Below are 15216 nucleotides of genomic sequence, written 5' to 3' on the forward strand. Positions count from 1 at the left end.
TTGCCACCATTCTCAGGCTTTTGCTTCCGGCATCCTGTCAAATGAGCTCTGATCAAGTTACCAGTAACCTCCATGTTGTTAAGGCCCATGATCTTAGGTCTTACCTCTTCATCAGCAGGTAGCAACCTGAACACTACTATTCCTTCCGGTGTCTTATTCGGTCTCCCAGCAAGTGATGTTATGAATGTTAGTAAAACAGTCATACTTGGTAACCTGGGTTTCTTTTTTTTTTTGTTTTTGTTTTTTTTGTTTCCGGAAGGGTGGGGAAGTCAATTTGACACACGCTAGAGTTATCTAGGAAAAGGAACTTCAAGTGAGAAAATGCCTCTATCAGATTGCCTGTAGGCAGGTCTGTGTGGCATTTTCCTGATAATGATCACTGTGGGAGGACCCAGTTTACTGTGGGAGGCAGGTAGTCCTGAGGTGTATAAGAAAGCAGGCGAAACAAGCCACAGGGAGCAAGGCGGTGAGCAGGGTTCCTCCACGGCTTCTGCTTGAGGCCTGCCTCAGTTCCTGCCCTGACATCCCCCAGGGATGGGCTATGACTGAGAGTTGTGAGACTTAAACCCCTTCCTCCCTGGGCTGCTTCTGGTCATGGTGTTTATCACAGCAATAGAAACCCTAACTAAGGCATGTGGATAGGGAGGTTATGGGTCATTGTAATTATCCTTTTCCTGAAAATTTTAAACTAAAAACGGCTTCAGTAAAACATTTAAAGTTCGTTTTAAAATGTATGTGGAAACATAATAAACATACAGAAGTACACATATGTGCCTCAGTGGTTTTCAGAAACTGCAGACTTGGAGCGGGTGTAGAGCCGTAGCACCTACACCCTTGTTTACTTCCTGCACTCCATGCGGCAGCACCCACTCGCCAGCATCCATCGCACTGTTAAGGAAGCAAGTTTTAAGCATGAACTTTGTCAATTCATGTTCGGAGTACAGTGAGACTCGTTCTCTGATACTCAACTTTTAAGTTGATTTTCTTTCTAATGCTTTTGTTTTAATTTTCAAAAACTACATAGACATGTAATAATATAGAATGGGATTGTTTTACTCTTTTCCAGAATAAAGAACTAACAGGCATCAGAAACATTTCAAGCCAGGAAGGATCAACGGTAAACCCTTTTGTCTTTAAATCCACTGTGCACAAATTAGAGTGAAATGGAAAAATCAGTCTGATGACTACTTGGAGAATAGTAGTAACTAAAATTGGAAGAAAAAAAGGAGCAATTTGAAGCATATATACATATTGTTTCTATATATATATTACAGATATTATTTCTGCTTTTGTTTAAAAATCTCTTTGAAGACTGGGTCTGCAGCTTTTTGTTTGTGTTTTGTTTTTTGTTTTTTGTTTTTTGTTTTTTTGAGCCAGGGTTTCTCTGTGTAGCTTTGGCTGTCCTAAACTCGCTTTGTAGACCAGGCTGGCCTAAACTCTTATCTCTGCCTCCTGTGTGCTGGCATTATAGGCCTGTGCCACTACTCCTGGCTAGCCTTTTTTTTTTTTTTTTAATTCCAGTTCTCAGTGTGCAAGACAGCATAGTAATGGGGAGCTGCTGTCCTCAAAGGTATACAATGAGAAACCGGAGTGTGACACAGCAGGAAAGGGAAATTATAGCATTTTGGAGAATCACTAAGAGGCAGAAGACTGAGTGCAAAGTGCAGCAGTTTAGGAGGAATTAGGTGTAGGACTGAATTGGGCATAGATGAGCCAAAATTTAGCTTTTATAGAGTGACTTTACAGTTTTTTCAGCCATTCCAAACAGGAATCTAATAGGAAGCCAGTCACTGCAGTGCCTAGGACAGAGTCTGTACAAACTGTCTTATGAGAAGGAGTAGGGTATGAAAGGAAGAAAGAATGCCCATAGGTGTGGGACTGTGTCCTGTTGGTCTTGTAAGGCCATTGGAAGATTCATTAGCATTATTGTGGAGGCAGTTTTTTTGTTTTTTATAATTTTTTATTTGTGTGGGTGTGAGTATGGGTGTGTATGTGTATATGCTACAAGTGTGTTGATTACAGGTCCTTTGGAGCTGGAGTTGCAAGCTGCTGTAAGCCACCTGATGTGGATGCTGGGAACCAAACTCTGATCCTCTGGAAGAGCAGCAAGAGCTCTTAGCCTCTGAGCATCTCTCCAGCCCCCACTGCACAGCTTTGTTTGTTAGTGGAACAGCTGGTAACAGAGCGCCCTAAGACAGTGGAATCAGTTTGTCCGTGTGGATTGGCCCTCAGCATCTGCAGGTTGTGCATCCCTGGGTACCATATCCATGGATACAACCAAATGCAGATCAAAAACACTCAGAAAGTAATTCTGTATTGAACATTTACAGACAATTTTTTATGTCATTCCCTAGACAATCCGATATAACAACTGCTTGCTTAGCATTTCCCTTCTAATAGGCATTAGAAATAATCGAGAGAGGGTTTCAAGCACACAGAAGGGTGTGTGTACTGTGTGTGCACTATGCAAATGCCATGGCATCTCATAGGAAGGGCTGAGCAGTCAAGGATTTTGGTACCTATTGGGGGTGATGTTGGTACCTATCCCTTGTGGAGACTGAGGAACAACTTTGTGGTGATACTTTGTTTTGTGACACAGTCTTACTGCTGCCCAGACTGGCCTCAGACTCAAGCTCTCTGGCTAGTCTGACATAGTTTTGACATCTCACTTCTCTCTCAACTCAGTTTTTTTAAAAACAGCATTTAGTTAAAACTAAATGTTTGGTAATATTAGGATGGAATATGAGAGTTCCAATATTAGAATTGTTTGTTTTGTTTTTTTTTAAGACAGGGTTTCTCTGTGTAGCCCTGGCTGTCCTGGAACACTCTCTGTAGGCCAGGCTCCAGGCCAGGCTCCTGCCTCAGCCTCCCAAGTGCTGGGATTAAAGGCCTGTGCCACTGCTTCCCATCAGGTAGTTTTGGTTTTGGTTGTTGGTTGTTTTGTTTTGTTTTAAGACTGGGTTTCACTCCGTGATCTTGAGTAGCCTGGAACTTTCTATAGACCAGGCTGGCCTTGAATCCACAGAGGTTCACTCGCCTCTGCCTCCTGGGTATTGGGGTTAAAGGTGTGTGTCACCAAGACCAACCCAGAAAAAAGTATTTGAATGATAATATTAAAGAGAACACAGAATGAGAGTGCATGGGGAGCTGTGGCAGTGTAAGTAGCGGAAGATGCTGAGGATGAGAACTTTCCTTCCCTCTCTCGGGTAAGACGTAAATGGTGGCAGTGTCTTCCCTCCCGCCACCTGTGTGATCTGTTATTAAAACTGTCAAAAAGTGTTAACCATGTAACTGTATCTCACACATGAGTCAGCTCCAAAGAACAAAGACTTCTTCTCCTATTGCAGGATGTTGTAGCCAGGACCCAGAAAGATGGCTTCCATATCTTCATTGTCTCTATTAAAACGGAAAAAACAGATGCAGTCTGGGATTTAAATGGTACACTTACCCGCTATGCTTACATTATCTGTATTCTGTAGTTCTTGTCATTAATGTGAATATTATCTGTTTAAAACATGTTTTTCAAAGGTGGTTTGTTAGCCATACATCTATTTTGAAGACTTGATGCTTATCTTAATACTAATATACTCTTTTTAATAGATAGGAAGAAATGAGCTTATGTTTAAAATGTGTTTTAAAGTCTGATCATTAATTAACTCTTGTATTTCTCCTCCTTTCCTCTTGGTGCTGTCGCTAGTTTCTCTCTCTATGGTGGGGCCTCATGGATACATCTCTGCATCAGACTGGCCTCTAATGATTGTGAGTACTTCTCTTCCTTTCTTCCAAGTGAATTTTTAAGAATTGTAAGAGTTCCGTAGTAACAACTGCTTTGTAGGTAATGCGTTGACATTCCCTCTCTTTCTTCTTCCAGGATGACTAAGACATGCAGGGTGGGAGACTCGAGACGTCAGCTCTCTAGAGTCAGAAGGGTCGGAGGCTAACACTGTTTCTCTTCCTGCAGTTTTACATGGTGATGTGTATTGTTTACATATTATATGGTGTCCTCTGGCTGATGTGGTCTGCCTGTTACTGGAAAGATATATTAAGAATCCAGTTCTGGATTGCAGCTGTTATTTTCCTAGGAATGCTTGAAAAAGCAGTTTTTTATAGTGAATACCAAAACATCAACAGCACTGGACTGTCAAGTAAGTTTTGACCATTTCCACGAGTGTGTGTAGCCAGCATGAGAATGTCAGGGACCTGGAGGGTGGCTCAGTGCGTACAGCACTTACTAAAAGCATGAGGACCTGAGGCAGATTGCCAGTTCCCACTTTAAAAGCCAGGTGTGGCTGCCTGGATGCTTACAACCCCAGCACTGTGGGGGTTCCATGGAGCTTGCTTGCTAGCAGCCTAGCTGCAGGTTCAGTGAGAGACTGTCTCAGGGGACTAAGGTGGAACATGCTAAGTCAGGGCACCTGTGTCCCCTGGTGTATAGGCTTGTGCACCCTCCACCCCCAACACAAGTGAGAGTGTCAGAGTAGCACCCCAGCCATCTGAGCTAGCATATGTGTTCTCTCCACTTGTTTTCTTTTTTCTTTTTTAATTTTCCCTTCACTTTTCTTTCTGGATAAAGAAAATTCCCATTCTCCAAAGGGTACTTGAAGTGTAGCCAATGCTTTTGTTATGTTTTGGTTTGGTTTGGTTTTGGTTTTTCAAGGCAGGGTCTTTCTGTAGCCATGGCTGTCCTGGACTCGCTTTGTAGACTGGGCTGGCCTAGAACTCACAGCAATCCACCTGCCTCTGCCTCCCGAGTGCTGGGATTAAAGGCCTGCGTCACCACGCCCAGCTTGCTTTTGATTTTTTTTTCCTCTTCTTTGAAAAAGAAAAGAAAGGCTCTTTGGCCCTAGAAAGTAAAATGAGTGTGTGGGTCTGTAGTTTGTGCTGTCTTCTTTTCTTCGCCCTGCAAGAGCTTCCTGTGACCAAGGGAGGCACTACCATGGCTTGCACAGTGGGATGTCTGAAGCTGGCAAGGCTGCTGTCACACATTTCAGATGTGTGCCTCAGGCTTGTAGAAGATAGAGTCAAACAGGGTGGAGAAGTGAGGGTCCAGTCTTAGCACTGACACTTTGGAAAGAGGGAGATTTCAAAGGGATAAAAAAAATGTCCGTTGGGGCACAGTCACAAATGACCCCAGCATAAATTATTAACAGACAGTAATGATGCTGCCATCATGAAACCACTTTGGATTCAACTGCCTATTGAAGCTGAAGGATGGATTCATAGAAACTTATTACAGTATTTTCTCTCTGCTGAGGAATGTTTCTCAAAATAGAAAGGCTAAAAGCACATCTACAAAAGACTAAACAAAGGGCCAGCGTGGAGGACTGCGCAGTAGAGCTGCTCCTGCTGTGTGTGGCCTTGTGTATGCATGCAGAGATGTTGGCATATGTGCTCTGAGTCAGGTAGTGGGGTGCTGGGGGGGTGGCCCAGTGGCGGATAACTTGCCTGGCTTATGTAGGTCCTGGATTCCCTCCCAAGTGCTGTCGGGGGTGAGGTGGAGGGTAGCAACATGCTAAAGAGTTGGGGTTGACGCATGACCGAGAGTCAGCACAGGCAGCTCATTGCCTCTCTGTTCTGGGGCGGATCTCCTACCTAGAGAAAGCAAAAGCAATATGAACTGAAGAGCAGCAAAACCCAGACACCCAGGAAGAGATGAAGGGCCATTTGCAGCCATCGGGGAGTCCAAGTCCTTCATCTCGGATGTCACCAGAGAGATTGGCAAAGAAACGCTGGGTCACTGTCAGTATATTTGAAGAGTCCTGTAAAGTCCATGTACTAAATATTTCTGACTTTGCATACCACACGGTCTCTGCTGGGACTACTCAGCTTTGCCATTGTGAGGAGCAGCCATAGACAATAAATAAAGCATGTCTGTGCTGTGAGGATAAAGTTGACTTACAGAAATATGCAAGGCCACCCTTGGCCCCTAGGCTGTAGTTTACCAAGTCCTCTTCCCTGGTTACTATTGTTGACTCCCCACTGCCTTGAGCATTAAGTCTAGATTATTCGCCAGCAGAGTCCCCAGAACCCTGAGTGACCCTGCCTCTGTCCTCTGCTCTACTCTTGGCATCTGACATTGCCCTCCACTGCATACACGCTGTGTCTCGCCTCCTTTGTGCCTCCCAAGGGCTGCTGCATTCACCCTTTCTCTTCCGCGTACTTCCACTTAGTCTGTAAGTCCTATTGATGTGTCACCTGCTGTGAGTTTTGCAGACCAATGACGCCCCTCCCCCTGTGTATTGCATTGCTTCCTCCTAGTCCCAGGGTTACTGTGTCACATGTGGACCCCGTGTCTGCTCACATGGGCTGGCCACAGTTCAAAGTCTGTGCAGACAGGGATCAAGGGGCCTCTTCTACTATCGCAGTCACACAGCAGGAGCAGTGACTACTTTCGTTTCTTTTTGTGGGCTAGGATTTGAACCCAGGGCCTTGCACGTTCTAGGGTAGCACTTTACCCTACCTACAAATGTACGTTTTAAATGAATAAATGACAAAGCACATGGAAAAAAGAGAACTGCAGAGAGCATGATGGCTTTCAGATACTTGCTGGACATGAAGAGGGATGGGCTAGAGGGGAGCCCTGGTAGGTTTCAGGGTGACGTAAGAACACTGCCCTATGGTGAGTCTTCAGGAGGTAGTGTTGCCTTCCACTGAGGCCTGAAATATCACTTGGATTAAATGGCTTGTAAATTACATATGGCTAATTAGTCTGATGTCAATGTCATTGCACACGGTAATATTTTAGAGTCTTAGAAGGCCTCCAAAAGTACCCATGACCAATTGTTTGTTTTTTCTTGCCCCTCAGCCCAAGGCTTACTTATATTTGCGGAGTTGATATCTGCACTAAAGAGGACATTGGCTCGCCTGCTTGTGATCATTGTGAGCTTAGGTTATGGCATCGTGAAGTAAGTATTGTTGCACTGAACAGCTCCTGACTCCGGTCTGTGCACACCTGTGCACACCATGGCCTTTATGGAGCTGGGGACTTGTCAGTGTTGTAACCTAAATCAATCCCCAAAAGGAAGAACCTGCAGGAACATGGATTTTTAAAAGGTGGTGCACACCTTCAATCCCAGCACTCGGGAGACAGAGTCTGGCGGATCTTTGTGAGTTCAAAGCCAGCCTGGTCCGCAGAGTAAGCTCCATTACAGCCAAGGCTACACCAAGAAACCCTGTCTTGGGGAAAAAACAAAACAAAACAAAACAAAAAACCAGCAACAACTAAAAAACTTGCCATTTTATATTATCTCCAAATGAAGATCCTGAATTGAACCCCAAGGAGCCAAGGTGGCCTGAGCCCACCAAGTGCTGAGATTATAGGCATGTGCCATCTTATATCAGTCTATGTTTTATTATAAAGTTGCAACAAATCCAAGCCCAAAGTACATAGCCATCATAAATAGGGTCGCCACTTATTTTCTGCTGGACATACCATCTTCCCTTGCCCTATAGATCACAAAGCCATGAAGTACTGGACACTCTGTTCTAATGTTAGAGCCATGAGAGCTCCATAATAGGTCCAGAAACTGCAAGACTGAAGCCAGGAGGCTTGACCCCACCACCCCGAATCTTCCTTTCTCACAACCTTGTTTACCTGTCTTGACCTTGTTTTAACAAGCTTGCAGAAGAGGCTAGGGCTGATAGAAGAACTGTGCTCTGAGTAAGAGGTACCTAGGTTTGCAAGAAACATGGGATGGACCCAACTTGCAGGGGTTCTACTAGTAATAGTGGGGGTAGTGGAGGGGCCAGTGCCCACAGCCATCCAGATGTCAACACTGTTACTGTCTATAAAGCAGTCTGGGGGTGGGGGTATGTACCCAGAGATGACTCCATGCTTGGGAGGGCTGTAACCCACAGGAACACCCTCCCTGCTTTTGTGGGTGATCTCTGGTAGGAGACTGAAGATTGTCATCATCTGGGTCACTCCCGTCTGCAAGCTTCACTAATGGGCTGTGGTGCCATTGACCTACCAGGGAGCCAGGAGGGGTCATGCTCGCCCAGAGTAGCCATCCCACCTGAGACTCTAACCCTACCACTGCAGCACAGGCACAGGCAGCCCTGGAGAGGTGAGAGGAAGGTCATTTTGAAGTAGAAATCTTGTAACGCCAGCCGTTGTCTTTGCACAGTAGTGTGAATGACTGGCAGGTAGTTTAAGTGCATGGCTCTTTTCAAGGTAACAGGATCATTGGGGAAGCAACCTTGATGTCAACTAATATAAAAATACTGGGAGAAATAGAGGCGCTCTGAAGTATCCACGGCAAAGGTAGAGATAGGAAAGTGGTACTAAGAGCGTGGCTTCCAGCTCGGTGTGGTGGCGCATGCCTTTAATCCCAGCACTCGGGAGGCAGAGGTAGGCGGATTGCTGTGAGTTCAAGGCCAGCTTGATCTACAGTGCGAGTCTAGGACAGCCAGGGCTACACAGGGAAACCTTGTCTCAAAAAAAAAAAGGGGGGGGGTAGCTTCAAAGGTCTGCATTCTCATGCCTTCTTGCTGAGTCGAGTTGTGTTTGGGAGTACAGCTAGCACCAAGGTGTCAGGCGCCTAGGCGTTTCCTGAAGAGTAGACAGGAGGGAAGCTAAAATAAATGATGGAGTTGGGTTAGCTCTGTGACCTACGCAGAGATGGCATTGCTGTGTCTGGTGTTTTTTTTCACAAGGGCAGTGGAGACTGTTTAGAAACTGCCATCTCAGTCCAGATGCAAGCACGGAAACCCAGCCATGTCCTTGAATTACAGATCTTCCTTCGTAGCTGTCATAATGCTGAACTGCCAACCCCTCTGGTGTGAGGATCTGCCCACCATAAGGACTAAGACTTTCTTTTTTTCCATTTAAGCCCCAATTTCTGACATGTTATTGGCTAATTTAACTCATAGCTGTCTTGGAGTTCTGGTCACTTTTGTAAATGTTTTTTATTCAGCTTCGTTTCTAATTGAGTGTATCAGGTATAGACAAACAACACTACAGAGTAGGGATTAGCTAAATTGCTTACCTCTTAATGGTGCTGAGAGCCAGCCTATGTATGATCTTGTTGGTTTTCTAGTCGGGGGTTGTCATCCACAATTGGTTCTGCTGAGTTCTTTCCATTCTAAAGGCAGGACGCTAAGCAGGAGCTGTGCTTATCTTAAAGGGGCACAGCAGTATTCATCCCCATGATGTGTGCTTCCTAGAGGGCTCTGTTACATATAGCATTCCCGAGGTAATGAGGATGCTCTTCTCCCTAAATGTGTTGGGCTAAATAGCTGGTGAAAGTTTCCCCCCCCTAAAGTTTGACAATAATGGTAAAGCTGTCATGACCATTGACAAACAAGCTTTTAGGTAGACTTGTTTCCTTGAGTAAGTATCACGGAGTAGAATTGTTAGGCTATAACTAGGTCTCTTGACACCCGTAATACCAGTCTGAAGGATCACCAGTTGAAGGCCAGCCTGGGCCTTGCATTCCAAGCCCATCCTTGCCTGTAATCTGAAAGGGGCCACCACGCCCCAGCTGACACTTAACTCCTCACCTGAGGTTTGAACATGACTGCCTTGTACTCATTTTGCAGTGCCAGTCACAAGACCAATGGGCTCCTTCAAGACAGCGCTCTGTGTGATTTGTAGTTGGCGTTAGTAGACGTTATCATCTTGGTCAGCCCTAGAAGCTGACGTATCCTAGGTTCTCCAGCCTGCTCCTGCATCCTAAGAAATAGTGCTTGGTTATGTTCATCCTATTGCTTGGACTTCAGCTCCCCCGGCACCTTTGTGGCCACACTCAGGTTCTTCGCCGGCACCTGGTGCTCCTGAGCCTCTGATGTGTCCTGTGAAAGAAAACACAGAGTCCCATGCACTGCCGTGTGACTAGACAGTGCCCTCTCTGTATTGACACTGCAAGTTCTGTGTTCAGATGCTCTCTACTCACCATGCTCCTCCCCCGCCCCCTTCTGCTTACTGCAGGCCTCGGTTAGGAACAGTCATGCACCGGGTGATTGGACTGGGACTGCTTTACTTGGTCTTTGCAGCCATCGAAGGCGTCATGAGAGTCATCGGGGTAAAAGCCATGTTAACCCATTCCCCCCTTTTTATTGCTACAGAATGCCATCATACTTTGTCTCTTCGCTTTTCTTTGTTTTTAAGATAAAAATGTATGAACTTTTTTCAGGTGGACTAGTCTGCTCTATTAATACTTGGTGAGGGAAAAGCCCAGCAGAGTGCTTCCTAAAGTGACAGATGGTGAAAGCACCACTGATGTCACCCTGGGAAGTAGCTCTATCCAGAAATGTCTGTGGTCATTATTAATGACCTCTAACTTTGCCCTTACATACTTTAAACACAGACATATCTTATCCCGGGCTCAGAAACAGGTCCAAAGGGACAAGAGGGAGTTATGCTCTTGATTCTCACTTGGCTCTAACTCTGCTCTGACTGGACTTGCTCTCTGGGGAGTCAGGGCTCATTGTTGGAAGACCCAGGAGGAGCTTAGGCCCAGGGAAGACTCGGTCATGGGGGCAGCAGCACTTTGTCCTCTGAGGAAGTGTTGGAATTTTAATCTGTAAAAAGCCCTAAGGAAAATAAAAACAAAACAGCCCAACAACTCAGTGAAAGGAGCAGGGGTTCTTAAGATGTCGAGGCCAAGTGGTTAAGGAGCTTGCTGTAGTTTACTTGATCCAAAGAATTTTGTATTTCCCCCAAAACGTATTTGGATTCAACGGGAAGATGATGTCCTTGTGCTCAGAGCAACTAGTTACTCTGTGTGTTTTTGTTTGGCTCTTAGAGGAGGACATTTTCGGCAGTGTTAGAATCTTCATGCCATTGTCATGATGCGTGTGTGTCTGTGTCAGCGAGCCTGCTCTCTTACTCGTTGAGCATATTTGTTCCTTTGCGTAGTCATGAAGAATCCTTTATATATATTTAAATATATATGTGTATGTATAATTCATAGGCGGTTAATCTTTGCTAAAAAGTCTAGGAAAAATAATACCCCATATATAAACAATATAATACATTTAAAATTTTACGTACTGGACAATTTAGATAATGGCTGTTTTTAATATGAATTTTGAAGCAAGTGCCTAACTTATCATTTGTTACTCCTTTTCCACCCAATCTCCGCCTTTACTCCGCCTATTCTGCATGAGTGCGTCCGTCCCTTTACCGGCAGGGGGAGGTCAGGCCCAGATTTCTTTGATACTCCCAGCTCTAGGTTTGGGGTGAAGAGGAAGGATATTGAAATGACAGGTCTGGGTGAGACTGGGGCATGACAAGCATTGTCTTTATTTGCCAATCCATTTATTTCTAGCATAAAATAAGTTAGTAAGAAAGTACATTCATTGTTTCCAAAACAGATGGCTTCTTTGTGCTAAACACAATTCCATCAGGGTATAAAACCGTCCATAGCATTGTAGTTAATGAAAAGCAAAACTGTTTCTCTTCATCAGATGATACTTGTCCACTGCAATGAAACTCATGTAAATTTAGGCTTTCCCTGTTTTTATCTTTCAGGGCTCTAAGCATTTGTCTGTTGTTTTGAGTGACATTGTTTTAGCAGTTATTGACTCCATTTTTGTGTGGTTCATATCCTTTATCGTGTCCTCCCAAAACAGTTTGTGGCATCATTAAAATCACATTACTTTTAATTCATAATAATGATAGAATGAAATATAATTGTGCATAATTTTTTTTTCAATATAGAAGTTTAGTTAAAGACAGGAAAGTAGTAACTGCCCAGATAAGAATGTCTTTATTTACCTGTTTGTTCCTAAGCATGTAAGTGCTCAGTGTACACCTCACAGCGAGGTGCAGACAGAGAGCATTGTCTCTGCACTTACAGAGTTCGCTGAAACAGCAGAGCAGGAGAAATTGCCATTTTAGAGTGTCGGTGTGAGAATAGAGGCAAGAGGGAGAAAAGTAAAGACTTCACAGAAGTGATCGACTAGCATAAGCAGGAGCTTATGAGGAAGGAAACTGAGAGGAAACACTTGGAGAAGAACTGAGGGGAACACATCAAGTGTGAAGTTGAAGGAGACAGTGGCAGAATGTCCCACCTTCGTTTGTTCCTGTGTCAAAGGGGAATCGTGGCAGATGAGGCCACAGGGAGAGTGCACTGCAGTGTCTTCTTAGAGCTGCTTGCCTTCCTGCAGAGAACGGACAGGAACTAGACAACTCTGGAACTGGGAAGACAAGCAACCCCCCCCCCCCCCCCCGCAGTACATCTCTGTCCTAACGGCTTGTCCTCTGCCATTGTGTGTGTAGAAGGGAGGCTCAGCTGCCCTTTGGAAATTGCCTCTTTCCTAAAATAGCTTATGCTCAGAGCTTTTCACAAGTCAGGAAATATGTCCTTGCATCAAGCAGAGGCCAACCTGAGCTACAAAGAGAGTCCAAAGACAGTCAGGGCTCATAAAGTGACTCTGTCTTAAAAACAAACAAAGCTGGGCGTGGTGGCTCACGCCTTTAATCCCACCACTCGGAAGGCAGAGGCAAGTGGATCTCTGTGAATTCGATGCCAACCTGGTCTACAAAGTGAGTCCAGAACAGCCAAGGCTACACAGAGAAACCCTATCTTGAAAAAACAAAATAAACAAAATGTGCTGTTTTCTCTTGGAAATTTAAAGATATATATAGTCCAAAGATTTCTTCTTAACCACCCAGAGCGATTTATTGGGAAAACACTCAGGTAGTTTTCCCTGTCATGGAAAGTTCCATAGAAAAGCAGCTCTTTCTTTTCTGATCCCATCTCTGTAAATGTGGGCAGGGTATCACCTCCTTTGCACAGCGTGGGCTTTGTTACCTTCCGGTAGGCAGTGAGCCGCACAGGGCTAGGGAGGTGAGGAGAGCAAAATGAGAGGTATAACTTACTCAGTGTCATAAAGAAATGTAGAAATTAAAATTATTCTGGGTGGTATCGCTTTACTCTAATACCCTTTTCCTTTGAACCTGAATTCAGAGTTTGCTATCAGCTGCTGTTTGGTCATTTTTAATCACTATAGAGTGAGAAGTGGGTTTCCTGAGTGGTTACAGATGACAAGCAGGTACTAGTAGGGCTAGATAAAAAACTGATGGTTTTAGATAACGACCTTGCTTTCTGATTTTGATAAACCTAACACAAAAGCAGTTAATCCCGTCAGAATCTAACTGACAGTTTCAGAGTTGACAGCCTTTTTTTATGTCTCGCCATGCCCCCCTTTCCTGCTTGCTTATTTTTTTATTTTATTTTTTTATTTTTGCTGTTTTGCTGCAGGCGAATGACTCTGATCTTGTTCTTCTGGCCAGCCTGCCTCTCTCTCTCCTTGACTCGGGCTTGTGCTGGTGGATATCCTTTTCTGCCGCGCAGCAGCATGCTCGGCTGCCTCTCTCCACCCTGTGGGGCCTGTGCGCTTTCCTCACTGCTTTCCCTTCTGCAGGGGGCGGCGGTGGGGGGAGTTAAACTTGACCTAAACAGTGTCTTGGTAAGTAAAGCTTTAGGTAGCTTCAAATTTGCTTTTGATATTTTTTAATCCCTTGGCTTTTAAAGAACACTTTTGGATGATTTAATGAGAACAAACTTGCTTGTTTCATTTGATCTCTTTAAAGGGGTACAATGTGTTTGCATTTTTGTAGAATCTCACAGTAGGTCCTAAGTAGTCGGATTATGTTACTTTGGGAGCCAGTCATGCCAGGCCTGGTGATGCGCACTTTAATCCCAGCATCCCAGCACTTGGAGGCAGAAGCAGAAGAATCTCTTGATCAGGGCTACATAGTGAGACTCTGATTCAAAGAGCTTTGAAAAAATTAACTAAAACAAGAGAGAGACAGAGAAAGAGAGAGAGGGAGAGAAGGGGAGAGAGGAAAGAAAGGAAGGGGAAGGAACGTCTTGTAAAATATTAGGTGTTTATAAAGATTGAAAAATCAGTTTTTATAAAGTAGTTTTAGTTTGAACAGGATATTTTTTTTATTTATGAAGTAGTCTTTTAAATAACAAACATGAATCCAAAGATTGCTCTGCATTCTATTATTGTGGTATCTGGTTCATTAATAAATGCTGCTGCTCTGTTCCCAAAGAGGAACCCACTAAATGAGCAGAGATCTGCAGGCCTCTGCTGGACTGGGGGTCAGCAAGGACACCTCTTTCCTCATTCTTGGCAGGATTGACTTGAGCCTTGTGCTCCTGGAAAGTGTCCAGCGCTGAAAGTTCCCCTCCACCATTTTGTATTCTGGGGAAAGTCAGCAGATCCAGGACGCGCCTGCCTTACTTGACCTCAGACCCGTGTCCTCCAGTCCTGTTCTCTGTCTCATGAACCATTAGCTGAGCCTTCTGACCCATTGTCTAGTTAAAAAAAAATACTAATTTCACCAACGTCAAGCCTTTCGCTCCAGTGTCCTTGAACCCAGTGCACAATCTCCTTAAAGGCCCTCATGAGACCCCAGAGACCTCATGGAAAGACCTGTATATTGTCACTGTGTCCAGCCAACTCCCCTCACTTGCTTTCTCCTGTCTTCAGGTCTTCTCCTTGGCCTTTAACACTCTTAAAGAGCTTATATTCCTAGTGTGTCCCTATCTCTCCATAAGATACCAACTTAACTCAGTCTTGTGTTATCTGTTAGTTTTTAATTTATAAAAGGGAATTGATAGATGCCCTAATTACTCACTCACACCTACTGAATGCACAATGTAAGAACTAGCTAGAAAGCCGAGTGGTGGTGATGCACGCCTTTAATCCCAGCACTCTTTGAGATAGGGGCTCATGTATTTCAGGCTGGTCTTGAACTGTTTGTAGCTGAGGCTTGCCTAGAATTCCTTGTTCATCAGGGTCCATCTCTCAAATGCTGGGCTTGCTATGTCCATCTGTAACACCTCAGCAACACCACCTTTCCTACGCTGGTGTCACTTCCATTGAAGTGTATAAAAACCTGGTGCCCCCCCCCCAAAAAAAAGAACTAGCTAGAAAAAGAAAACAAAAAAGCAACTGAAAAGCGTGCAGCAAATGGTGTCACAGGTATTAGAAGGCATGTCTGAGCTTAGGGCTTCTGCTTTGACTACTCCCTGCACTGTCCTGTGTTACAGGAACACATCACAGGCCTTCTTGCTTTTTTTCCTTGAAGTCTGTTCGGTTTTTTTTTTTTTTTTTTTTTTATGAAAATTTTTATATAGCCGGGCATGGTGGTGCAGGCCTTTAATCCTGGCACTCGGAGGCAGAGGCAGTTGGATCTCTGAGTTCAAGGCCAGCCTGATCTACAATGAGAATTCTAGAGCAGCCAGGGCTATTACA

The 15216-nt window shown here is 44.5% G+C and overlaps 1 protein-coding gene across 2 annotated transcripts in view; it reads left to right on the top strand.

Moving 5' to 3' along the window:
* Positions 1-15216, top strand: part of Tmem87b (transmembrane protein 87B) — a 35427-nt gene that overhangs the window by 7836 nt on the left and 12375 nt on the right. Inside the window, exons 5-11 of one of the 2 annotated variants that reach the window (XM_051144595.1) lie at positions 1067-1117; positions 3348-3438; positions 3698-3759; positions 3962-4145; positions 6806-6905; positions 9929-10022; positions 11474-11544. In XM_051144595.1, coding sequence (XP_051000552.1) covers positions 1067-1117; positions 3348-3438; positions 3698-3759; positions 3962-4145; positions 6806-6905; positions 9929-10022; positions 11474-11544 — 653 coding nt within the window. Of the gene's footprint in view, positions 1-1066; positions 1118-3347; positions 3439-3697; positions 3760-3961; positions 4146-6805; positions 6906-9928; positions 10023-11473; positions 11545-13208; positions 13281-15216 lie in introns of both variants that reach the window. The other variant, XM_051144594.1, reaches the window with a different exon arrangement.

Source organism: Acomys russatus, chromosome 4 (genome assembly GCF_903995435.1).
Source record: "Acomys russatus chromosome 4, mAcoRus1.1, whole genome shotgun sequence".
NCBI classification, from domain to species: Eukaryota; Metazoa; Chordata; class Mammalia; order Rodentia; family Muridae; genus Acomys; species Acomys russatus.